This window comes from Oreochromis niloticus, linkage group LG11 (genome assembly GCF_001858045.2).
Source record: "Oreochromis niloticus isolate F11D_XX linkage group LG11, O_niloticus_UMD_NMBU, whole genome shotgun sequence".
Taxonomy (NCBI): Eukaryota; Metazoa; Chordata; class Actinopteri; order Cichliformes; family Cichlidae; genus Oreochromis; species Oreochromis niloticus.
The window spans coordinates 415,646-441,234 of record NC_031976.2 but is presented as its reverse complement, the minus strand read 5'-3'; the positions used below and the strand labels follow the sequence as shown (position 1 = coordinate 441,234).

At 42.7% G+C, this 25,589-nt stretch overlaps 1 protein-coding gene and 1 long non-coding RNA gene across 9 annotated transcripts in view; one reads left to right on the top strand and one right to left on the bottom strand.

Moving 5' to 3' along the window:
* Positions 1 to 20,767: 20,767 nt before the first annotated feature.
* Positions 20,768 to 23,375, bottom strand: LOC102075763 (uncharacterized). Of its 2 annotated transcripts, XR_267106.4 has the most exons (5): positions 23,255 to 23,375; positions 23,039 to 23,120; positions 22,906 to 22,929; positions 22,245 to 22,280; positions 20,768 to 22,096 (listed from the first exon to the last, which is right to left on the bottom strand). It is a non-coding gene; the product is annotated as an uncharacterized LOC102075763 (long non-coding RNA). The 2 variants fall into 2 exon arrangements; XR_002059666.2 differs by lacking the exon at positions 23,255 to 23,375 and having other exon boundaries at positions 23,039 to 23,214.
* ascc3 (activating signal cointegrator 1 complex subunit 3) overlaps positions 23,343 to 25,589 on the top strand; it is a 146,431-nt gene continuing 144,184 nt past the window's right edge. Inside the window, exons 1-2 of one of the 7 annotated variants that reach the window (XM_005459408.4) lie at positions 23,343 to 23,435; positions 24,014 to 24,163. In XM_005459408.4, the coding sequence (XP_005459465.1) occupies positions 24,074 to 24,163 (90 nt within the window). In that variant the 5' untranslated portion in view covers positions 23,343 to 23,435; positions 24,014 to 24,073. Of the gene's footprint in view, positions 23,436 to 23,498; positions 23,515 to 23,634; positions 23,844 to 23,905; positions 23,925 to 24,013; positions 24,164 to 25,589 lie in introns of those variants that run through there. The other 6 variants (XM_005459405.4, XM_003454871.5, XM_025911366.1 and 3 more) reach the window with 6 other exon arrangements.

Below are 25,589 nucleotides of genomic sequence, written 5' to 3'. Positions count from 1 at the left end.
GAAATGTCAGACGATCCAGAAATTACTTTTGGTCCAATCTTTGATGCTGAGGACGATACAGAAGACACGTTAGTCTATGAAGGTTTTCATGTACCCCCCAGTCCAGCTAATTCAGAGGATGTAATAACAATCACCATACGCCATACTAACACTTTACTGCTTTCTCTGATGCAGAGATTCTGAGAAAAACACTGAATGTGAAGCGTATACTTCCAGACAACACTGGATCAGGAATATTAAAAGATGTACTCACCTGCTTCTGGCATGGATTTTGAGCAATGCACCCTTGGTATAACAGTTAAAGTGCCATTCATTCATGATTTTTCTGCTGAAAAATGGAAGACCTTTGGGCGAAATGTAACCAAGACTGTCAGTATTTTACAAATAAACATGTGATCCCTTTTCTTGAACAAGTGCTTTTCAATAGTGTTTACAGTGATCTTAAAGCACACTTTCTACAGTTTGTCAGCAGCCAAGAATGTGATGTTTTGATGGAAGCAGTAAATAATTCGTCTGTAGCTGACTTGGATGATCTTGTGGAAGTTCTTGACAGCTATGGCTGTAGAAAAAGAATCACTGCTGAGACTCTTCCTACAATCCTCGATGAACACAAAGAGCTTGTCTAAACACCAATGTTTGTTTTTGACTGCTGGAGGGAGATCATCTACTCCCATATGTCCCTCAGTCCAGAGGCACTAACCAAGCTATTCTCTGACCTGCAACCAACTTCAAAAAAGTGTGCCAGCTGCTGAAATGTGCTGTGGATTTGACTCATCTAAACAGAGTCATCAGAGAGCTGGATAGGGCTGCCACAAACGATTATTTTGATAGTCGACTAGTCACCGATTATTTTTGCGATTAGTCGACTAATCAGATCATGCATCCGTTGGACGTAAAACGTACAGCTTATTGCACCAGCATGCATCTGCTCTTATATAACTATCATTAGCTTACAGCTTTAAGTGTTTAAGGTATGTGCCAAGTAAAAATAAAGACAAGATGATAGTTTATTAAATTTTAATGACATTTGCAGATTGTTTCGGTGGAGTTTAATAAACTCAGCTGTCTGCTCCTTGCTATCTAAAATATAACGGGACCCCGGAGTATATTCTCAAGCATCTCACACCTCTGATAATCAGTTGTCTGCTTGACGTTTATTTAGCTGCTGTGTAAAACCTATAACTTTACTCTCCGCCAAACCGATTTACTCAGGAACAAATAAAATACTAAAAAAAAGCCAAACAATAACATTTGTAAGTTATCTAAGTGACTCATATACGTTTAACCTGAGTAGCGAAAGACCGCGGTGGGTTTGAAAACGATTTGCCGGGAGTCCGGTGTTCTCACGGGCGCTAGTGAGCCTTGCCCCCGGCTAGCTATCGAGCTAGTGGGTAACAGACGTCTCTGAAGACGTCGGAGCGCTTTTGAAAATATGTGGTGTCTTGATAAACTGAGCAGATATTTGCGGTTTACACAGCTACATTCTCGCCTGAAAACATGTTAAATATGTTAAAGTTATTTTGTGACCCAGAAAGAATAATAAGAGTAATATTAAAACTAACTAGCTGCCGCCATTGTTGGAAACTGAGCTGGGCTGCGCTATGAATTCTGGGACGGAGCTACTCCTCCTTCTTCTTCTTCTTCGGGGTTTAACGGCAGCTGGCATCCTTGTACATGCAGTGCTGCCATCTTCTGTTTCAGTCCGTTATTACACTCTTAAATCCTACTACTTATTCCTGCGTCTTTTGTGATCTTACAAAGCTTCAAACGACGCGTCGACTATTAAATCAGTCGTCGACGATTTTGATAGTCGACGTAATCGTGATTAGTCGACTAATCGTGGCAGCCCTAGAGCTGGATAACATCAAACCTCAGAAATGCATGCAGTTCTGCACTGGAGCTGATCTTGTAGTAACAAACAGTATTTATGTGGAATTTCAAGATATGACAGAGTTCACAAGAAGACCAGTCGCACACACGTGTGGGAATGTGCTGCAGCTAGCTAACAGCTAGGTACACTTCCCAGATTTTCATTCTGATGGGTGATGGACTTTGTTTAGACTCCCACAGCAATCTTGAACTGTTCATGCACACTAGAGCAGATGTTAGGAATATTTATTTTTATGTATTTTGAACTTATACAAAATACTTCTTTTTTTTTAATTAGAGAGAAGTTACTCATCTGTGTCAGAAGTCGAGTTTTGGTCCAAATATTTCAGTTTCTTTTATCATTGACATGATTCACATGATACAGCCACAAAACAAATGAAAACACTGTTTATTATCCAGAGCCATCTACACCAGCTCCAAGCTCTCCAGCTGTATGACAGGAAGCTTTAGCGACAGCAAGAGGAATGAATACTAAAGATCTATCAAATATAATTCAGCTGCTCTTTTAAGCTTTCTTTGACCTCCTAGGATCTGGCGTCCACATATGTGGACATAACATTTTGGGTTGTCTAGACCAAAATACAAAATTTTGCTCTACAAGGGCCTGATATCCACTTACGAGGACATTATACTGCCACTGTTCTATCAACATTTAAAGCGAATGTCCTCATGTGTGGATCTCATTTTTCTCAGAAACAAAAATCAGGTAAAAAAAAAAAAAATCTGGTAATTCTTTGTTTTTACATTCATCATGTCCCAATCAGCCCAAATAGCAAAGAGAAATTAAAAATGCTGCCATGAAAGAGTTCAGGCATTAGGAGGTTAATGCACCATGTGTGGTGTGAGAGTAGTCAAATACTTTTGTAAGTGAGGAGTAAGACTAACTCATCCAGATGTTATTTTCTTATTAGGTCACAGCTAAAACTGAACATTGTTATAATGTAAAAGTTGTGACTGTTCAAAACTGTGTTGTAAAATGAATCTGTACAATCTTACACATTTGCATTGGTCATGTGTGGAATCATGTTGCTTTACAGTATATGCAATTGTTAGTAAAGGTGGGTTGAGTTATCAAAGTTTGGTATTTGCTGTTGATTTCAAAGGTTCAATTTAAAGTTAGTGAAAACATTAAAAAAAAATTATTCCAGTATTTTCTTAATGTCGTTTTATTTCTAATCATACGTGTTATTCATCCAACGAAGTGATTCAAGCTGCATAAAGGATTCAGTCTGTTTGGAAGGCAGTTACTGATTATTGACATCATAAACAGACACTGTACAGTTCATTTCAGTGGTAGATGTAGTATTAATCTAAACACCTGAAAAATGTCCTGTTACTGACAGAAATTATGCATGCTGTTAGGTTTATATAGTGGATTGTCATTTATGCTTAGAAATATCTACTGATATATGCTTAGAGTTTTATAATTAGTTGTAGATTGGTAGAGGTTTGATCCTTAATCGTCTGCAAACTTTGTGTGCATTCCAGAGCACTCTGGGAGCATGGGAGAGGTCGTACCTTGTCTTACTGTTTTATGGCAGGATAAACGTGTCTATATCTGTTTAGTCTAAGTGCCTTTTGTTTAGATGAAGTGCTGGACTTCCAGGCCAGCAGGTTTAGGAAGTCATTTATGGGGTCATTTATGGGGTCACCCCCCCCCACACACACACACACACACAGGGTATTCTTTGTTCACATGTATACCTATGTAAGATGTTATATGTTAATGACCCTATGCATATTCATGTAACCACAATAAAAGGAGTGCTATGGGGAACCTGGCTGAGACTCTGACGGAGGTCAAGTGGGTGGAGCGACACTTGGCTCTGGACAGGCTTCCCTCATGCATGAGTAGCACAAAGAACTTTGCCTACTTGTGTCTTGTTTTTGCTGTGTAGTAAATTGCCTTGAACGTTCCAGCGAATAGGTTGAAACTACAAACCTATCACATGCATTTTCTCAACCAGTAGCCAGTGTTCATGATGTTTACAGTAAGTCACTGATGTGAACATAAGACTGTATGACAGCTATAAGTTGAGTCATTCCTGTTACAGGGCAGCTTATATGGCTGTGAGTTTCAGTCATGTTATTGGCTTTAGACAATGTAAATTTACCGATACAATGTTACACAGTACATTTCCATTGTGGTTTTGAGTATGTTCATTAAGTTCCTTATCCATTTAAACAGGCCTGAAATCCATGACCTAACCTCTGACTTTACTTATTTTGGGGTAAATGAAACAAATATTTGCGTGTGGTTTGGCATCAACCAAATTAAAGCCTACGATCAGCTAATTTCACTGAGAACACATATTATTGGACCACAAGGTAAAGAACGCATCGTCAGTGAGAATGTAATCAGAGTTAAAGGGACTGCAACACATGAGCTCAGTGACATGGAAGCAGGCCATTTATTTTTCAAACATTTAATGATGTCAAACACGTCACACGTGATGGGACGATAACTTGGTTCCACTTGCGGCTCTGTTCTGTTGCATTGGTGCTGCAATACTACAAATACAAGTAAAAATATTTTTGATATGTTTCTTATAATTTTAGGAATCATATGATAAAGGAGCTCACACTGCATCAGTATGACAGTGACTCACGGTCATTGAAAACATCTTACAGCATTACAGAAGTGAAATACAATAATGATAAGGTGATGGGTCTTCACATGGGTAAATGAGTATAATAGCTTTGCTTTAACATAACTGCACTAAGAGCTTGAAATATTAACAGTGATGCATTTTTATAGAAATGTACGTTTGCTGAAACTACCACAGGTAACTATTGGGTCACCAGTCTTAAACAATAAGAATAAAGGTGGCTACTTAAAACACTGAACAGGGAGCATTAAGATTTGTGAATGCAGTTTAATGTTTGACCTTTTAAAAGCACTGACATTTGTTCCATAACTGATTGATATATCACAACATTCAGCTTTGTCAAGCAACATATCAGCATTTTAACAGTAGTGTGACTGTAGAAAAACGATCAAACTGAGGGGATTCCAACCAAACTGTATTTTTTATTGTGATCAACATAAAATAATACTATGTGGTGCTGACCTCCTATCAGCACTCTGAATCTACAGGGTGGGCCATTTATATGGATACACCGTAATAAAATGGGAATGGTTGGTGATATTAAAGTCCTGTTTGTGGCACATTAGTATATGTGATGGGGAAAACTCCTCAAGATGGGTGGTGACCATGGTGGCCATTTAGAAGTCGGCCATCTTGGATACAACTTTTGTTTTTTCAATAGGAAGAGGGTCATGTGACACATCAAACTTATTGGTAATGTCACAGGAAAAACAATGGTGTGCTTGGTTTCAACGTAACTTTATTCTTTCATGAGTTATTTACAAGTTTCTGACCACTTATAAAATGTGTTCAATGTGCTGCCCATTGTGTTGGATTGTCAATGCAACCCTCTTCTCCCACTCTTCACACACTGATAGCAACACCACAGGAGAAATGCCAGCACAGGCATCCAGTATCTGTAGTTTCAGGTGCTGCACATCTCGTATCTTCACACCATAGACAATTGCCTTCAGATGACCCCAAAGATAAAAGTCTAAGGGGGTCAGATCGGGAGACCTTGGGGGCCATTCAACTGGCCCACGATGACCAATCCACTTCCCAGGAAACTGTTCATCTAGGAATGCTCGGACCTGGCACCCATAATGTGGTGGTGCACCATCTTGCTGGAAAAACTCAGGGAACGTGCCAGCTTCAGTGCATAAAGAGGGAAACACATCATCATGTAGCAATTTCAAATATCCAGTGGCCTTGAGGTTTCCATTGATGAAGAATGGACCCACTATCGTTGTACCCCATATACCACACCAAACCATCACTTTTGTTGTTCCAACAGTCTTGGAGGGATCCATCCAATGTGGGTTAGTGTCAGACCAATAGCGGTGGTTTTGTTTGTTAACTTCACCATTCACATAAAAGTTTGCCTCATCACTGAACAAAATCTTCTGCATGAACTGAGGGTCCTGATCCAATTTTTGTTTTGCCCATTCTGCAAATTCTGTGCGCCGATCTGGGTCATCCTCGTTGAGATGCTGCAGTAGCTGGAGTTTGTAAGGGTGCCATTTGTGAGTAGCTAATATCCGCCGAAGGGATGTTCGACTAATGCCACTCTCCAGTGACATGCGGCGAGTGCTACGCTGTGGGCTCTTGCTGAATGAAGCTAGGACAGCCACTGATGTTTCTTCATTAGTGACAGTTTTCTTATGTCCACATTTTGGCAAATCCAACACTGAACCAGTTTCACGAAACTTAGCAAGCAGTTTGCTAACTGTAGCATGGGAGATGGGTGGTCTCGTAGGGTGTCTTGCATTGAAATCTGCTGCAATGACCCGGTTACTGTGTTCACCAGATATCAACACAATTTCGATCTGCTCCTCACGTGTTAACCTCTTCGACATGTCAATGGCTGTGAACAAAGAGGAACTTGTAAATAACTCATGAAAGAATAAAGTTACGTTGAAACCAAGCACACCATTGTTTTTCTTGTGACATTACCAATAAGTTTGATGTGTCACATGGCCCTCTTCCTATTGAAAAAACAAAAGTTGTATCCAAGATGGCCGACTTCTAAATGGCCACCATGGTCACCACCCATCTTGAGGAGTTTGCCCCCTCACATATACTAATGTGCCACAAACAGGACTTTAATATCATCAACCATTCCCATGTTATTACGGTGTATCCATATAAATGGCCCACCCTGCACATTACAGCAGTAAGAAACAGCAATATTCTGACAGAATGACATAAAAAAGGCATGTTGGTTTGCACCCAAAAGATGTCTTTCACTAAATGCAATGCAGAATGACCTGCATATAGATAACCTGTAAGACACAGCACCAACTATCAATTCAATTCAATTCAATTCAATTTTATTTATATAGCACCAAATCACAACAAAATCGCCTCAAGGCGCTTTATATTGTAAAGTAGATAGCACAATAATAAATACAGAGAAAAACCCAACAATCATATGACCCCCTATGAGCAAGCACTTTGGCGACAGTGGGAAGGAAAAACTCCCTTTTAACAGGAAGAAACCTCCGGCAGAACCAGGCTCAGGGAGGGGCGGGGCCATCTGCTGCGACCGGTTGGGGTGAGAGAAGGAAAACAGGATAAAGACATGCTGTGGAAGAGAGACAGAGATTAATAACAGATATGATTCGATGCAGAGAGGTCTATTAACACACAGTGAGTGAGAAAGGTGATCAACTCAATGCATCATGGGAATCCCAGGCAGCCTACGTCTATTGCAGCATAACTAAGGGAGGATTCAGGGTCACCTGGTTCAGCCCTAACTATATGCTTTAGCAAAAAGGAAAGTTTGAAGCCTAATCTTGAAAGTAGAGATAGTGTCTGTCTCCCGAATCCAAACTATCAGAGCACATGATCAAGACAAAGAGAAATATTTTGTATTTATTTGTACATTTGCAGTATTTCTTCTCTTAACCTAATATACAGATCTGCAGTACCTATTGGATCTCCTGGGGCATCCCATTCATTTTCTACCACAAGCAGACAACAGAGTTCAAAGACTGTTTCATCACAGGGATATTGACCTTTTGGCGTACACTTCCATACACACAGTCATCTCCTCCATGGAAATAGGTTTCAGTCTATCTTCAGCACTGTGCAGCTCTGGAAATGATTACATCACTCCTGGTCGACCAGATGCCGCACTACCACGTTTTGTCCGAGTTCCGTGTGTTCACAACTTCATCAAGTTCCTTCGGCATAAAAAAGAGCACAGTATAAATGTATGACACGGACCATGAGTCATGGTACGGCTGTGTGGCAGGCAGGATGTAGGACCCAAACACAAGACACTCAAACAGAGAAATAAACTTAAAGAGGCTGCTTTATTGCAGCTGCATAAACTCCACGAAAATAAACTTAGAAAAACAAACCAAAACTAGAAACGTGGAAGACACAACTGACCGGGGGACAAGATAATAATAATAATAATAATAATAATAATAATAATAATAATAATAATAATAATGCCAGTCTATGGTTCTACTGTTGAATACATAGCCCAACACTTCATACTCAATGTGCAATGATTCCACAATATATTTTCAGTATGGAATTAACCGATTGATAAGACTGCTTTCTGAAACCTTGCCCAAAGGAGCACTAGGGAACAGACTCACTAGACCGTGGCAATAAAAACAAATATGCTCCATGCACCTGTGCTCAGAAAGGTGCACTTACTTCCGTGATAACATGACTACAATTCCATCGAAGTATTAAAATGAAATCCCACAAGGTTGAATCTGTTCATCTGGATGTTCTCAGTGGGAGAAACGTTTCATTAGTCATCCAGCTGACTTCTTCAGTCTCAGCTGACTGCAGGTTTCCAACCTTATAAACTGTACATTAACACAATGACTGAAACCAGCCCAGAAAATAACTTGCAATCAATTTAGGGTCCTTGTTTGAGGTATAAGCCTCTATCCATAAAACATAGCAGCTCAACCCATCTATGCAGCCACTGATAGCAATGCCATATGGTTTTATTTTGTCATAGCCATCCATGTACCGCAGTGCATTTGGCCCTCTGCAGATGTACTGACTTCTTCTCAACCTCATTCCACACCTTGTGGGTCAACCAATTTGATTTTGCATCTTACAGTATCCTGTGACACCACAAATCCACAGTGAACTGCACAGAGACGACTAATCCTCCTCCGTAGAAAAGAGAGGAGCTTATCAGAGTACTTTTTTTTGCACTCAGTTTGGAGAATTTTCATCAACACTGGATTATGGTGTTACAATAACTCTGAAAGAGTGCATTTCTTGTAACATTTGACAGGTTTCACTGTAAAGAGTCATTTGAAAAACATCTATTTTAACTCTGAATATTTTCACCAACACTGCGGGACATAAGGAGGCATTTTAGACTCAATATCATTAACTCTGATAGAGTTCACAGACTCTGACACTGTGTGAGATTTCCAGATGAACTTGAATGAGGAGGTTGTACAGAACATGGGTGGAAGCAGTGAGACATGTACATTACAATACCGGTGTCCCTGAATTTCATGTGTTCCATTCCTGTAAAGAAACCACACTTTGCCCACTTTGGAGGCGCTCCGATGATGTGTGTGTGGAATGTATAATGAAGCTATGAAGTAAGACACTATCTGCTCTCACAGCTAGAGACTGACGAGGTACAACATAAATGCTACAGCAAGGGGGAGCCAGGACGCCAGGCCAGGGGGGGATATCATCACCCACCCGAGATTGGGTACCAAGCCCCAAGTGCGATAGGAGAAGGATCATTGAGTGCGAGAGGAACTGACCTGACCCCCGTAGCTGGTTACCAAGGCTACGTGAAGTACCCTCAGAAGGTCTGCTAGATGATGTCAATGCAGCACTACGGACGATACATACAGCCACTATTACCATGACTAACAAGCTGATCTACACCACGGCAGCAGTGATCAGTGAGATGCTTGCCTACAAGTTGTACAGCCACAAGGAGCAGTACCCTCCATGGAGAAGGAGGCTAGAGGCTATGATGCCTGACAGGAGCTTCCACGTGGTGCTGATGCAGGTTATTGGTCGGTAGTTGGAGGGGCAGCACAGAGGGAGGTTAGCCAACTATCGGAGTTGCAGAAAGGTGCGATGAAGAAGGTGCCTAAGAAGTACAGGAAGCTGAGGCCTTGGAAACTGCCAAGCAAAGACTCACAGCCTTGGCCAGCCGCTTAAAGAGGTACACTAGGGTGACCATATTTTGATTTCCAAAAAAGAGAACAACTTGGCTCAGTCATGTTTTTCCTTTCCAGTCACCTTTCTCACTCACTATGTGTTAATAGACCTCTCTGCATTGAATCATATCTGTTATTAATCTCTGTCTCTCTTCCACAGCATGTCTTTATCCTGTCTTCCTTCTCTCACCCCAACCGGTCACAGCAGATGGCCCCGCCCCTCCCTGAGCCTGGTTCTGCCGAAGGTTTCTTCCTGTTAAAAGGGAGTTTTTCCTTCCCACTGTCGCCAAAGTGCTTGCTCATAGGGGGTCATATGATTGTTGGGTTTTTCTCTGTACCTAGGAAGCGCCTTGAGGCGACTTTTGTTGTGATTTGGCGCTTTTATAAATTTTATAAATAAAATTGAATTGAACTGAATTGAATTCATGAAGAACTTGCTTAAAGAAACATATTTAACATATTTAAATGATGCCTTCTCTCCGCGGTTAATAAATTGTGAAATAAAATATGTCATATACGCTTTTACAAGTCAACAAGTGCAAAAAAATAACTTAAAAGCCTCTGGAATTAAATAATGGTACAGAATTAATGCCTCATATGCATAAAAAAAATTACCAGTACTGGGTCGGTACCAGGTCTGGACTGGGATAAAACATCGACCCACCAGGTATTATAGGAAGAGCCATAAAGCCTTTGAATGAAAACAAACGCTGTTGTGACAGTGATGTACAGTCTTGTTGGTATATGTATGATTTCTATACATCAGATAAAAACTTTGGTTGTAAGATTCAGATAATTATTTAATAACAGCCAGACATTTCAAATGAGAATAAGAAAGTATTTCTTTGTGCCCCCCTTTCCCTGTTAATGCCCTACCTGCCCCCCTGGCAAAACCTTGCTAGACCCGCCCCTGCACAGTTACTAGCTGTCGGCTACAAAGGATCCTGGTGTTATTTGTCTCTCAGAAACAGTTCATAACTTCAACTCATTCATGTCACCTAAAAGGTAAACCTGTTTCTCCATCACCTGTTCAGCTCTGATGATTCAGTAAGGACATCTCCTGGTTTCATCTTCATGTTTCCCTCTCACCAGATAACCAAACCGATATCATGACCAGCAGCTTTACAGCTGTGGCTCCAGCAAACATCAGCTGATACTAGAAGTTAATATTAAATAAATTCTAACAACAGCTGATCAAGCTTAAACGTGCTGCTGTTGTTTAGCGCGACATCCGCTGGTTTCCTCTTTCTGGCGCAAAGTGGGCGATAAACAAACAAGAGAGAAAAGCCGATCAGCTGATCATTGATCAGTTTCATGATTGAAGTAGAAACAGGAGAGGGAGGGGGAGAGAATGAGAGAAGAAGATGCAGCTGACAGCGCAAAGACGCAGAATAACTCCAGCTTTGTGTCTTTTTCCATCCTGGCTGAAGTACAGGACAAACTGTGCTCCTTTTCAGCTCAACACGAAACAAGTAATATTTTCTCTGAATACGAGACAATTCGTTTTTTTACAGGATGGTTGGCAACTCTACTAACTAACCTTATGAATAGGGATGGGTATTGATAAAATTTTAACGATTCCGATTCCATTTTAACGATTCCTGTTTAACGATTCGATTCTTTATCGATTCTCTTATCGATTCTTGTTTCTAAAAAGGAGAGCACTAAGGTCGATTAGCTTAGAACTGTTTTATATCTTCTCTTTCAACAAGACAGAAATTTAGGAGTAACATGGCCTTACAAACCCAACAGTGAGATCTTAAGAGATCCACAGCCTGCGGCTCTTCAATGGGGTGTCACAGGGTCCCCGGGGAAAATTGTAAACGTAAAATAATAAAATAAATATTCTTCTGTAGCAATAACAAAGTATAACATAAATTATTCTGTAGCAATTACACAAGAATATCCAGTAATGTCCCTGCCTACAATTAAACACATTCACTTACCATCTGCTGTGGCAAATGGCTGCAAGGTTTTGACCACAAACTTAATCACTGCTCGGTGACATGCGGGCCTGAAAAGAGACGCTACCGGTAGACTGCAGCGACAACTGCCAGCGAGCGCCAGCCAGACTCTGTCTGTCTCATCATGGTCACCTAAATGCACAGTAATGGCAGGTTTTGTAATAAAGCAGATCGCGCTAACATAATATGCACTGTTAGTTGATTATTTACCTGCCGCATTAACGGGAGATGACGTGCAAACGTTACCGCTGCTGCTGCTGGGTTGAGATTCACGAGTCCGGAGCGGAATTAAAAACATTCATTTAAGGTCATCGCGTGTTTTGTGAGCAAATGCTTTTGCATATTCGTAGTGTTTCCTCCCTTAATGAAATATCTACTTTGCAAGTACTGCAAGTTTCCCTGTTGTCATCCGTTCTGGTAAAGTATAAACAAACTTTTAAGCGTTTGAGCCGCTTAGGTGCCGTGTTTCCTGCCAGGTACGCTCCGACGCTCCGCAACGTGGTGACGTCATTCGGGGCGACTGGAATCGATAAGGGAATCGTTTGCAAAAATGGCAAACGATTCCAAGGAATTGAAACAGTGGGAACCGGTTCTCAACAAGAACCGGTTTTCGATACCCATCCCTACTTATGAATAAAATAAAGTTCACTATCAGTAACATCATGGCACCCACCCAGCTGTATATAAACTCCATCATGCTAGCTAGCACGCAGTACGAGTTATTGTAACTGACTGTAAAAAGTCAGCATAACGAAAATAAACTCCACCTAAACTCGGTTTATATCTAACCCTGATAGACTGCAGGTCATAACTTCTTACCTGAAGTTCAGTTCACCTGACACTCGGACCAGCGGCTGCCTCGGGTCTCTCCTCCTCCTCCTGCCTCCCCTTTCCCTCATCCACCTGCTGGCCTCTGTGGAAGCTCCGCCACAGCCACCACCAAACAACTGAGTTATTTTTACACATCGGCCAGCATCTGGCCAATCCACCACCTTTCATTGTTTATACCGTTACAAAAAAAACCCATCAGCCCATAAAAATGAAAAATCACCATCGGGCATACCGGGATGGCCAGTCCAGTACTGGGCCGGTACAAGGGAAATTTCTTTTGCAGTTCGCCCTGGACAGAACGTGAAAAGTGGACATGTCTGGGAAAAAGAGGATGGTTGGTCACCCTAGGTACACCAGAGAGATTGAAGAGAGGAGAATAAACCAGCTGTTCTCCACAGAACCAGCCAAGGTGTACTCTCAGTGGCAGGGGAACAATATGACAACAGCACCACCAAGGCTGGAGACGGAGCAATACTGGAAGAGCATATGGGAGAAGGATGCAACCCATAACGGCAATGCTCAGTGGCTAGTGGATCTGATGGCAGACCATAGCAACCTCCGTGAACAGGATCCAGTAACCATCACAGTGGCAGACATCCAAGAAAGGGTCTCCAATATGAAGAGTTGGACAGCACCAGACCCCGACATGGTTCACGTCTACTGGCTGAAGAAGCTGACTGCACTCCACGAGTGCCTGGCAGCACAAATGAACCAGCTGCTAGTTGATGAGAGACACCCAGAATGGCTAACCGAAGGCTGGACGGTCCTGATCCTCAAGGACCCCCAAGAAGGGACCGGTTAATAACCTGCCTCAGCACCACATGGAAGCTCCTGTCAGGCATCATATCGGCTAAGATGAACAGGCACATGGGTCAATACATGAGTGGGGCACAGAAAGGGATGGGCAAGAATACGTAAGGCGCAAAACACCAGCTACTGGTAGACCGAACAATTTGATTTTTGTGAATGTTAGATAGAAGCACTAAAAACCTTGGATAAAGTGCTTGGGTGAATGCACGAGTTGTATAAAGCGCTTTGAGTGCTCAGTGAGAGAAGAAAAGCACTATATAAGAACCAGTCCATTTACCATTTACCTATGACTCAGTGCCCCACACATGGATCCTGGAATGCCTAGAACTATACAAGATCAACAGGACCGTAAGAGCCTTCACCAGGCCAACTTCAAGCCCATAGCACAAGTCACCATCAAGTGCGGGATCTACCAAGGAGATGCTCTGTCCCCACTGCTGTTCTGCATAGGCCTGAACGCAGTCAGTGAGATCGATCATTGACAAGACTGGCTATGGATACCGACTATGGAATGGAGCAATTGTCAGCCACCTCCTGTACATGGATGACATCAAGCTGTATGCCAAGAGTGAACGAGACATCGATTCACTGATCCACACCACCAGGATATACAGCAATGACATCGGGATGTCATTGCTGGGAGGGAAGGTAGTCAGAATTGAGGGGACCGAACTACCAGAAGGCAACATTGCAGACATAGAGGAGAATGGAAACCATGAAGAGGTCGCTAGGAAAGCTGCAACCACCAAGTACCTGCAGAGGGTCAGGCAAGTCCTGAGGAGTCAGCTGAACGGTAAGAACAAGACTCAGGCCATCAACACCTACGCCCTGCCGTGATCAGGTACCCTGCTGGGGTAATAGGCTGGCCAAAGGAGGAGATAGAAGCCACTGACATCAAGACAAGAAAGCTCCTGACCATGCATGGAGGGTTTCACCCCAAGTCCAGCACCCTGAGGCTGTACGCTAAGCGGAAGGAAGGAGGCCGGGGACTGGTGAGTGTCAGCACCACAGTCCAGGATGAGACAAGAAACATCCACGAATACATCACGAAGATGGCCCCAACCGACAGCGTGCTCAGTGAATACCTCAGGCAGCAGAAACCCAAGAAAGAGGAGGAAGGCGAGGAACCATCATGGAAGGACAGGCCCCTGCACGGTATGTACCACCGGCAGATAGAGGAGGTGGCTGATATCCAGAAATCCTACCAGTGGCTGGACAAAGCTGGACTGAAAGACAGCACAGAGGCACTAATCATGGCAGCACAGGAACAAGCTCTGAGCACAAGATCCATAGAGGCTGGGGTCTATCACACCAGGCAAGACCCCAGGTGCAGGCTGTGTAAAGATGCCCCAGAGACAATCCAGCACATAACAGCAGGGTGCAAGATGCTAGCAGGCAAGGCATACATGGAACGCCATAACCAAGTGGCCGGCATAGTGTACAGGAACATCTGTGCCGAGTATGGGCTGGAAGTCCCGAGGTCAAAATGGGAGACGCCCCCAAGGGTGGTGGAGAATGACCGAGCTAAGATCCTGTGGGACTTCCAGATACAGACGGACAAAATGGTGGTGGCTAACCAACCGGACAGATCCCGGGAACAACATCGGAGATCTCTGTCCAGAAGAGCGCAGTCCTGGGAACAGCTAAGATACTGCGCAGGACCCTCAAGCTCCCAGGCCTCTGGTAGAGGACCCGAGCTTGAAGGATAGACCGCCCGCAGGGGCGAGCAGAGAATTTTTTTTTTTAGATAGATATAAAACAGCAGACAGACCAAAGAACACTGGGATTATTATCATTATTATTATTATAATTATTATTATTATTGACATCGAGGACCACTTCGTAAACACCAACTTGCCTGATTGTCATAAGAGAAGGACAATGACAAGTGTAAAATGTTAGCAAAAACAACAAAGTAAAGGAATACTAACGATTCTTCAGACAACATGTACGAGTATTCGTGCAGCTACTGGTAAAGCTTCTCTGCAACATGAATATAAAAAGCTGTTCTGCCATAAAGTGAGCTTATAGAAACAATTGCAGAGAGGTGGGACTGGTGGGACTAGTGTTAGTCATATGTTTGAAGCTCTCCTCAGACTTTTTGGTTACCAGGTTGGAGGCCTGGTAAGGAGTGACAACACCACTCCTCAGTGTTTTTTATAAGCAGTTCAGGGATTTGATTCATGGCACAAAATGTTGCATGCAGCTTTAGCATAGCTGTTGAAGTCATATCAGAGTGAAATAGTAATTTAAACAAACCTCATCACGTATTTATAAATGGAGTTGTGCCCATTTGTTTCCAGCTCAGCTCATTCATGGGTCTGCTGTGATTCACGTGAGTTTCCTGTGGTGATGTATACATGAACTCTGTTTGTAGATGTGCTGCTTCTCTGTGCAGTTGGGCTCATAATGCTCTGTCTTTGCCCATGGTAATGTCATCCACACAATATTCACTTGGAATGCGGCTTACGTAGGCTACAGCAGTATCAGGGATGACAAGTCAAACATGGATATTCACATAAATAATACTCAAACTGATGCATTGTGTTTTGCAAGATGTGCCCTTTAGTGTGGTCTCAGGATGTGTGTGAGAGTGTGTGTTGTTATTCATGTGTACTTTATGTGTGTGTGTGTGTTTCAGTGAGAGAGAAAGCATGAGTGAGTCACTCTCTCACTCTCACAGTTCTCTGCAGCATCGCCAGATTTCAGTGGACAGCACTCATGCATGCAGCTGGGGGAAGGGAGGTGAGGCCTGGCTGAGAGGAGAAACTCTACATTTGAATAAAGTAAATGAAGTGAGAGGCCACACGAGACATCTTCTTTGTAGTTTTAACTTACAGTAGGTGAGCTATGAATTAGAATGAGTTTGTCTGTTTGAATGCACATGGCAGGCTGCGTTTGATCTCCCCTCCTGGCAAAATATGGAAGGATATGGACTGAAGTACACTGGACTATATGTAGCCCTAGTTTCTAGTCTCAGGGACCACTCAAACAGCTTTAGCACTTTATGTAGCTTTTTGTTAAACAACATAAAGTTTTCAGGTGAAAACAAAGATGTGGCATCAACAACAACAACAACAGAGCTCTATCAGATTTTGCATCTCAGGCACAAATGCAGCAGGAAAGAAAACTAAAGGAGCTGCTTCACTAGCTCGTGTAAAGAAACAGATTGAGACAGACTGTAGCTTAGCTAAGGATGGGGTGATCCTTGGGAAAACCTTGGGATGATTAAGCTGCCCCTATAACTGTGGCTGTGGCACCCACAAAGGACAGCAATAAGAGTATAACACCTCGGAGGTAAATTACATACTCCCAGGCAGCGGATGTGTTTAGTTTCCTGAAAAAAGTATACCTTGTTGGTCTTAAAGGATGCAAAAGTGACTGCTGCTGCTTTGTATCCTATCAAATGTGTCTGTCCTTCTTCTGTTCGGAGCAAGTCTCAGAGAGCACGCTGATACAGAGAGAGAAGTGCTCCATCAAACTATTCATACAGCTGCAGGGCTTTAAAAAGCATGCCAGGTGTTGATTTTGTGTCCTAACTGTGGATACACAAGAACATTAGAGAGACAGGATCTAATGAACACCCATGTCATTAGTGGACGACCTGTTCTAGCTCCAGAACAATAGCTGCCCCATTAGACTGATGGCCTATAACTCAATAATCTGTCTGTTTGTGTGGGAGACGCTGGAATCCAGAGCTCATTAATCCTATGAGACCAAACCTCGTTTTCATTTTCAACAAATAGAAAGCAAAAAAAAAAAAGACTTTAACCGGACACCTTGTACCATCACCCAAATCACGCCTCAACAAAGCTGGAATGTCGTGTTAAATGTTAATAAAATAAGCCTGCAATCTTTGATTCATTTACTTCTGATATGTTCTGAGCTCAGTACAAACACTGCATTGTCGAGATGGGCAACAAAAAACTGAAAAATGGACATAACTCACATAAAATTATGTGCTGGAACATCTAAGAACTAATTAGCTTAATCAAGTCGGACTCTCTTCCTCTGCTTTCCTGTTGATTCCTCACTGTCCCTATCAAAATAAAATAAAATGCATTTATAGTGGATATGAAAACAGAGTACGTCACCACTCTATTCAACAATCATTTTTATTTGTGTCTTTATGCAATATGTCAAAGAAACTGTGGATTTTACCATCTGGAAATGCACCTGTAAGTGTCAGGACAGGCTGTGTTTGTCTTTCACAGGTGGTTTGGTATGAGGCTCCCACCTGGTTTCCACCTTTGGGTGGAGACGAGTTTTCAGGTTTGCTGTCACACACCTGTAAGCAATCTACTCCTACAGCCCCGTGTATTTAAGGCCAGCTGTGACTGAGACTGTCTGTGAGATTATCCCCCTCCCTGTGTTTTAGGGGTTTTTCCCGTGCGTGGTCCTCACTCGCTGTTTTAGTAACTCCAGCGTCTTTATCCTGTGTTCTCATCTGTAATACTTACCTGTTTTACCTTGTAGCACACTTAGTTTGTAGGTGGACCCAACGCCCGTCACTCACACAGCCTACAGCTCCATTATCCTAGCTTCCCTGACCAACCCTGTCAAGGATCCAACCCTCTGGATCACAGCAGTGTTTCCGCATTCCACTCATTTTACCAGACAGCTCCCCTAGGCTGGTTTTATTGTGTGCCTGTCTTTCCATAGGCTCTTCCTGTGTCCCACTGTTCTGTTGAGGGACCTCATTTCTCTGCCTCATTCATTCTAAACCTTGTTTACATCAATAAATTGGTCGATAAAGTTCATGGAAAATTGATTTTTTTTTCATTTTATTACACCAATATACTCAAATTCATCAGAATTTTACTCTGTATTTTTTGAATGCACTTTAATTTGTACTTTAAAGCAAAACTGATGGCAGAAACACAACTCTTCCAAGTGTAGTCATAGCTGGCCCGTCGTGGATCTGACTCCTGAAAGTCGAGATGCTTAATCTGGCACAGGTGATGGACCAAATGCCCTCAGATGTTGTTGCTATCATAAACAAAGCAGTTACGAGGGAAGTTAGGGCTGCACTAGTGCCTTTGGAAAACAGAAAGGACGATATAATAGCTGAACTTGATCGTGATCACAAAGTAACTGAACTACAAGCTAATGTTAGCAGACCAAATCTATTGCTATCTAAAAAACAGGACTTGGAGGGACGGTACAGATGGAACAGTGTCTGCCTGATAGCTGCGCTGGAGGGCTCAGACGGCAGAAGACCCACAAAATTTGTAGCACAACTTTTACAGGACCTCCTCGGGGTAGATGGAGACCTGCCTTGGACTGGGCTCATCATACCCTAGGTCTAAGGCCTGGAGGCAGAGGGCCTCCTGCCCTTTTGTCATTGACTGGTTCCAGAGTTGAAACCAGATCCTTTGCCTTGCCAGTGAGTTTTCTCCTTTCTTATAAGGGTGAGAAGCATTCAGTTTGCCTGATGTCAAACCAGATGAAACAATCAGGATTTGCTAATAAAAGGAAGGAACACCACTCTTGTCTGAACATTCATTTTGGACCATAGCTATAATTTAAACAAGAAAAAAAAAGTTCCAGATGATTCATATATTTGGGGTTATTAACCCATACACTTAACGTTGTATGTGCAACAACTAAAATAAAAAATATCCACACATAAGTCAGTCCTTTCAAAATAATCCCACCCAAGTCTGCACACTGCATCTCCACCTGTGACACGAGGGAGCTGCACACATAAACAAAAGTGAACACACCTGGAAAACTCATACATTTTGGGACGCATCAAGGAAAAGACCTATTTTGTTTTTTAACTGGAGAAAATGTTTAAAATTTTCAGGCTAAGTAACTTCTGATGTTGGATAATATTCTAGTTTTGATTTTCTGTTACCTCGAATATCGTTTACTTCAAATATATATTTGGCTTTTTTTCCTCTCTGTGACTTAGAGCCTCTATGTTACTATTTTAGCTGTTGCAGGTACATGTATAGTGTATGTGGTGTACACCACCTTTGGTCCCATTTGTATATATCTGTATATAAAACTAAGACAGATAATATCTATATATAGATATATATTTTTAAATGGTCTGTTATCACACAAAAACTACTAAAATCCAAAATAAATCTGTCATTTGGGACAGCTACATTAAAAATGTATATCTACATATATCTATCTATGTACATATATAAAAAAAACTAAAAACCACCCAGCACGCCCCTGCGGGCGGTTTATCCTTCAAGCTCGGGTCCTCTACCAGAGGCCTGGGAGCTTGAGGGTCCTGCGCAGTATCTTAGCTGTTCCCAGGACTGCGCTCTTCTGGACAGAGATCTCCGATGTTGTTCCCGGGATCTGCTGGAGCCACTCGCCTAGCTTGGGAGTCACCGCACCTAGTGCTCCGATTACCACGGGGACCACCGTTACCTTCACCCTCCACATCCTCTCGAGCTCTTCTCTGAGCCCTTGGTATTTCTCCAGCTTCTCGTGTTCCTTCTTCCTGATGTTGCTGTCATTGGGAACCGCTACATCGATCACTACGGCCGTCTTCTTCTGTTTGTCTACCACCACTATGTCCGGTTGGTTAGCCACCACCATTTTGTCCGTCTGCATCTGGAAGTCCCACAGGATCTTAGCTCGGTCATTCTCCACCACCCTTGGGGGCGTCTCCCATTTTGACCTCGGGACTTCCAGCCCATACTCGGCACAGATGTTCCTGTACACTATGCCGGCCACTTGGTTATGGCGTTCCATGTATGCCTTGCCTGCTAGCATCTTGCACCCTGCTGTTATGTGCTGGATTGTCTCTGGGGCATCTTTACACAGCCTGGACCCTGTTCAGGGAGGTCGCTATGGTCTGCCCTCAGATCCACTAGCCACTGAGCATTGCCGCTATGGGTTGCATCCTTCTCACATATGCTCTTCCAGTATTGCTCCGTCTCCAGCCTTGGTGGTGGTGCTGTTCTCTTATTGTTCCCTTGCCACTGAGAGTACACCTTTGCTGGTTCTGTGGAGAACAGCTGGTTTATTCTCCTGCCTTCTATCTCTCTGGTGTACCTCCTAGGCGAGTGGCTCCAGCAGATCCCGGGAACAACATCGGAGATCTCTGTCCAGAAGAGCGCAGTCCTGGGAACAGCTAAGATACTGCGCAGGACCCTCAAGCTCCCAGGCCTCTGGTAGAGGACCCGAGCTTGAAGGATAAACTGCCCGCAGGGGCGTGCTGCGTGTTTTTTTTATACATATATAAAAATATACATACTCTGTCAACTTCCCAAATGATCAGTCAACTGAACTTACTGTGGGTGGACTCCATCTGGACAAACATCTAACAAATCAACTCATGCCAAAAGCTGTGAATACGGTGTCATTGCAACAAACCCCAGTGGGTTCATTCTGTTAAGAAATTCCTTATATGTGTCAGAAATTCTCAAAAATTATTAGAACATACTGAATAATACAATTTGTAAGGGTATGTAATGTTTGCTTCCCATTTTTTCCCTTTGTTTACTACATAATAAATATTTCCTGTCTTGTATGGTTAGAAGGTTTCCCATAACAAAGAATCAGATATGAGAGTTTTATTTAATCTGGCAAAGAAGTTAAGATGGCCTTGTCCTATCAAGGAGGAACAGGATGAGCCCTTCAAAATGACCTTCAGCAGATCTGAGCTATAAATATGACAGGAAGAAATAGATGCCACTGATGTCAAGACATGAAAACTCCTCACAGTGCACTCAGGGATCCACAGCCGCTACAAGCCACAGAAAGGGGGGGAGACAGGAACAGTGAGTATTAAAACCACAATCCTGGATGTTAGTGGCAGAAATTGAGAGATCCTACCAGTGGCGAGAAATGACTGGCCTACAGGACAGCACAGAGGCTCTGATCATGGCAGCACATGAACTGGATCCACAGATGTAGCAATCTACCACAGCCAACAAAATTCAAGTTGCAGACTGTGAAAAAGTGCCTCAGAAACAGTACACACATTCCTAGCTTCTTACATCCTCCTACTATGCCCTTAGACTGAGACGCACCAAGTGGCTGGGATAGATTACAGGAACATCGATGCAGCAAATGAATTTAAAAGTTCAAAAGTCCAAAATTCTGATGGGAAACCACCAAAGATGATTGAAAATGACAGGGCTAAGGTGCTGTGGGACTTCAATGCTTCCTTGGGTCCTGGGGGAAGTTCCAGACAGATGGGTAGCTGCTGGCCTAACAGCCTGACATAGTGGTGGTTGACAAGGAGCAGAAGTGATAGTTGTGGCAATGGACAACATTCAGTCAATTCAGTTTTATTTGTGCCAAATAACAGCAACAGTTACCTCAACGTGCTTTATATTGTAAGGTAAAGACACAGTAGTCACAGTGGTGACGGAAGAACTGGAAGTCGTAATCCCCAAACTGGAAGAGCGGCTCATTCCAGGCACATCAGTGCTCTCTGTGCAGAGGACTCCAGTCCCAGGAACGGTTGAAATACTGGGCATGACGCTCAAACTCCGAGGCCTTTGGGAGAGGACCTCAGCGCATTTGTGTGTTTGCACAGTTCTTTGCTCCTTTGTTTCATTTGGACACTATGACTCCATGGTGGAGCTAAGGAGCTACAGCTACATGTCGTGTCAGTGCATCCTGCATCTATTGCCATTAGCTTCTCCTGTACATTTCCTACTACTGTAGCTGCCACTGTTTTTATCATCAGCCATAAAAGACTGATATTCATCACCAGTGGGCAGCGTGGACACTCTGTGAATGTGACAACTCGAGAATGAGGCTATGTAGCTTTTTCAAGTTGATGTTATAGGTGCATCTACTTATAATCTCAAACAAGTTTAAAAACCGATGACCTTGACATCAAGGTCAGAGGTCAACTTTTCTGAAAAAAAGAAAAATCATATTATTGATGCATCAACTAGGAGGCTGAGGGGCACCACTGGCAGCCCCCAGTATTTTTGAATTTGTCAGTGAGAGAATATTACCATCACCTCAATATAAAAAACACTCATAGCATCACCAGGACTTACATGTGTCAACAAATTGCAGGAATGAGGTTGCTGAAACTAAAGGACACGAGGGTTAACATGAATGGCACAGCATAGAAAACAGTGGGTCATGACCACAAGATCATTAACACAGAATACATGATGCAAACAGCTGAACACTAATAAAGGCAGCAGCCACAGAAATTCTAGAGGCAGGTGGATCAGTCCAAATATCAATAGCATTGATATCAGTGCTGGTATTGGTATTTGATTAATACTAGTGCAATAGGATCTATCCAGTATATAGCCCACTGAAGTGTGTGATTTAACTTCTTCTAGGGAAATGAAAAAACAGACCTGAAAATGCACTATGAGCACTTTTTGTGTTGACTGTGACGTGTGTTTTATTTTATTGCACATTTAAACAACAGAAGCCGACCAAAGGTGCTTTAGAGACAGGCACACATATTCCAGGTCTCCAGCTTCAAAATACATGAAAAGCCGAAAGGTGTGTTTGACTGTGTTTAACTACTTGATGTGGAAAGTAAACATTCAGGTGCTTTAGTGCTCATGAAAATGTGCTCAGTATTGAGTCGTGTCATGAATCAAAGGCTGCCTTTAAAGGATAAAAGTATCAGAACCATAGAGCGTAAATGGCAAAAGAAAGGAAAGGTCTGCAGACTCCAAAAACATGCACACCCACCTTGAACTGGTTTGATTTGTAAAGCTGCAACGTAAATTGTAAATTCAGACTGTTATTGATCCGCAGCACGGACACACAAAAAAAACATTTCACTGTATGTGACAAATAATAAAGCTTGTTTGTATATTTTTACCTTAGTCTTAAAGTGTATATTTATTGCTGTCTTTGCGCTGAATGAACTGGAGCCTCGTCGTCTCGTCTCTCTATAAACTGTACTGTATATAGCAGAGAGGACAATAAAGTTTACTTTGACTTTTCATTTCAGCCGGAGAAGCATGTCCCGTTTACAATTACTAACTCCGCCCATAAAACAGAATCCGGTGTTCGCTGGTGTAAGCTAGAAGCGTACCTTCTCTGCTTACTCGGGTAATGTAGTCACTTTATCCATGCCCTCTATACAGCCGCTCGACGTCTAAACTACAATACCCATAATGCCTAGTTTACATGCACCTTGTGTTGACATCTGCCGGTAGCGTACTCACACACTGACTGTTGGATTTGTACGTGGCGCTTTAGAAAGCAGTTGAAGCGTAAGTTTCATGTTGTGAATGGTTTATAGACTCATCTGTCGCAGTTCGCGTCACATTAATAGTGACGACAGTGTTAAAAGTGAGTTCTTAAAGAGATGTAGCAGGCAGCATGACAGCTAGCAACACGCATACTTAACGTTAGCTTTGTGTGTAATAGTCGCGCGAGAACTTATAAAAGTCAGCTATGGCACGTTCACTCAGGCGCGTGCCTTATTCTTCTGTTGGAGATGTTTGTGTTAGCCACCTGACTTCCTGTAATCCGGGACCTTTTAAGTTTCCGGAGACAACATGGATCTGTAGATACTATAAACCAAACCACTCAAGTCACCAAGAAGTTTTTATTTTCCAGATCATTTCGTCCCAAGTGTCTCATTTACTCTCCCACTAACACAGCCAGCCTGTTCACAGGTACTATGACCACCATGACTACTGTACACGGACGGCATATTGGCTTCAGAACATCAGTGGCTGTTGTGTCACGACACATAGGTCCAAAGCTCTTTGGCTGCTTTGTATTTGGAGTTGCTGTGGACGTAGAGACAATGAAGGTTCATCTTACTGTTGTGTTTGTATGTCAGTAGGTTCCAGGAGAACCACAGATCCAGGAGAACAGGTGTGTGGGGAGGGAAACAGAAACAATGTCTCCTCCTCGACTCACAGGAGCACTTCGGTCCTTCTCCAGTGTCAGCAAGAAGGAGGACTTCAGCGAACAGCTCTATGATCTAAAGGTGAGGCTAAATAGTTTATAAAAGAATTGTGTTGATAATAACCTTTGTGCATAAGTGAGGTTTCCTGGACAAACCAGCTGGTATGCTAACAGTGAGCTGGTTATGAATTTATCTTTAATGATTACAATGTTATTTGTGAAGAAATTCATGAAGTAATTGCTCGTCAAGATTAAACTAATACTGGGCTCAACAGAGCTCTGACTCTTTTTCTAGAGCAACATGAAGACAGTCTTCTAAGGAGGTTAGAAAGAAAAGCGTCTGGACTTATTTAAGTTGCTTGAAGACGTTTCTTCAAGACAGATGGTTTGAAAGAGGAGTAAAAGAAGCCATTTATCAGAAGCCATTTATCCTCCACTGTGAGCGACCATCTTTGAACAGAGGGCGGGGCTTATGACACCAACTGTCTGCCATCTATAATCCAGTTTTGAGATCCTTCCCAGACGCCTTAACGCCCACTCACATTCTGGGCCATCTGACCTCAGGAAATCACATGATAGGGTGGGGCTAGGTTTCACATGAGCTCACCCGAAACCCTGGCTGATTGTGACCCCCACCCGTTTTCACACCTTGGGTCATGTGATTAGGTAGAGGATCAATAGGGGGTCCATGACCCTCTTGGGGAAACTCCCACAGGGCTTAAATCTGGGACTCCACCATTTGACCCTAGAACTGAAGAAGCTTCTCGGATGAGAGATGAAACGTCTTCAAGCAACTTAAATAAGTCCAGACGCTTTTCTTTCTAAGCTCCTTAGAAGACTGTCTACATGTTGCTCTATAAAAAGAGTCAGAGCTCTGTTGAGCCCAGTATTAGTTTAATCTTGACGAGCAATTACTTCATGAATTTCTTCACAAATAACATTTTAATCATTAAAGATAAATTCATAACCAGCTCACAGACGTATCTTTAAGTACAGCTACTTTTAAGTACTACTACTTACTCTTTCTTTCTGGTTGATTTGTCTGAGGTAACTTCAGTGATTACTTCATTGTATCTTTTAGAGTATTATTAGAAGGGATAGGATGCATTTTCATCTTAAAGCCTTAGAGTCAGAAAGTCTTAAAACGTTTTGATAAGTCTTATAGTTAGGGCTGGGTCAGGTGACCCTGAACCCTCCCTTAGTTATGTTGCAATAGGCCTAGGCTAGTGGGGGCTTCCCATGATGCACTGGGTGTTTCTTCTTCACTCACTGTGTTTATACACCACTCTGCATTTAATCATTAGTTATTATTAATCTCTGGCTCTCTTCCACAGTTTATCTTTTGCTCTGTCTTCCTCCCCACACCCCTAACCAGTCGTGGCAGATGGCCCCGCCCCTCCCTGATTCTGGTTCTGCTGGAGGTTTCTTCCTGTTAAAAGGGAGTTTTTCCTTCCCGCTGTCACCAAATGCTTGCTAATAGAGGTTGTCTGATTGTTGGGACTTCCTGT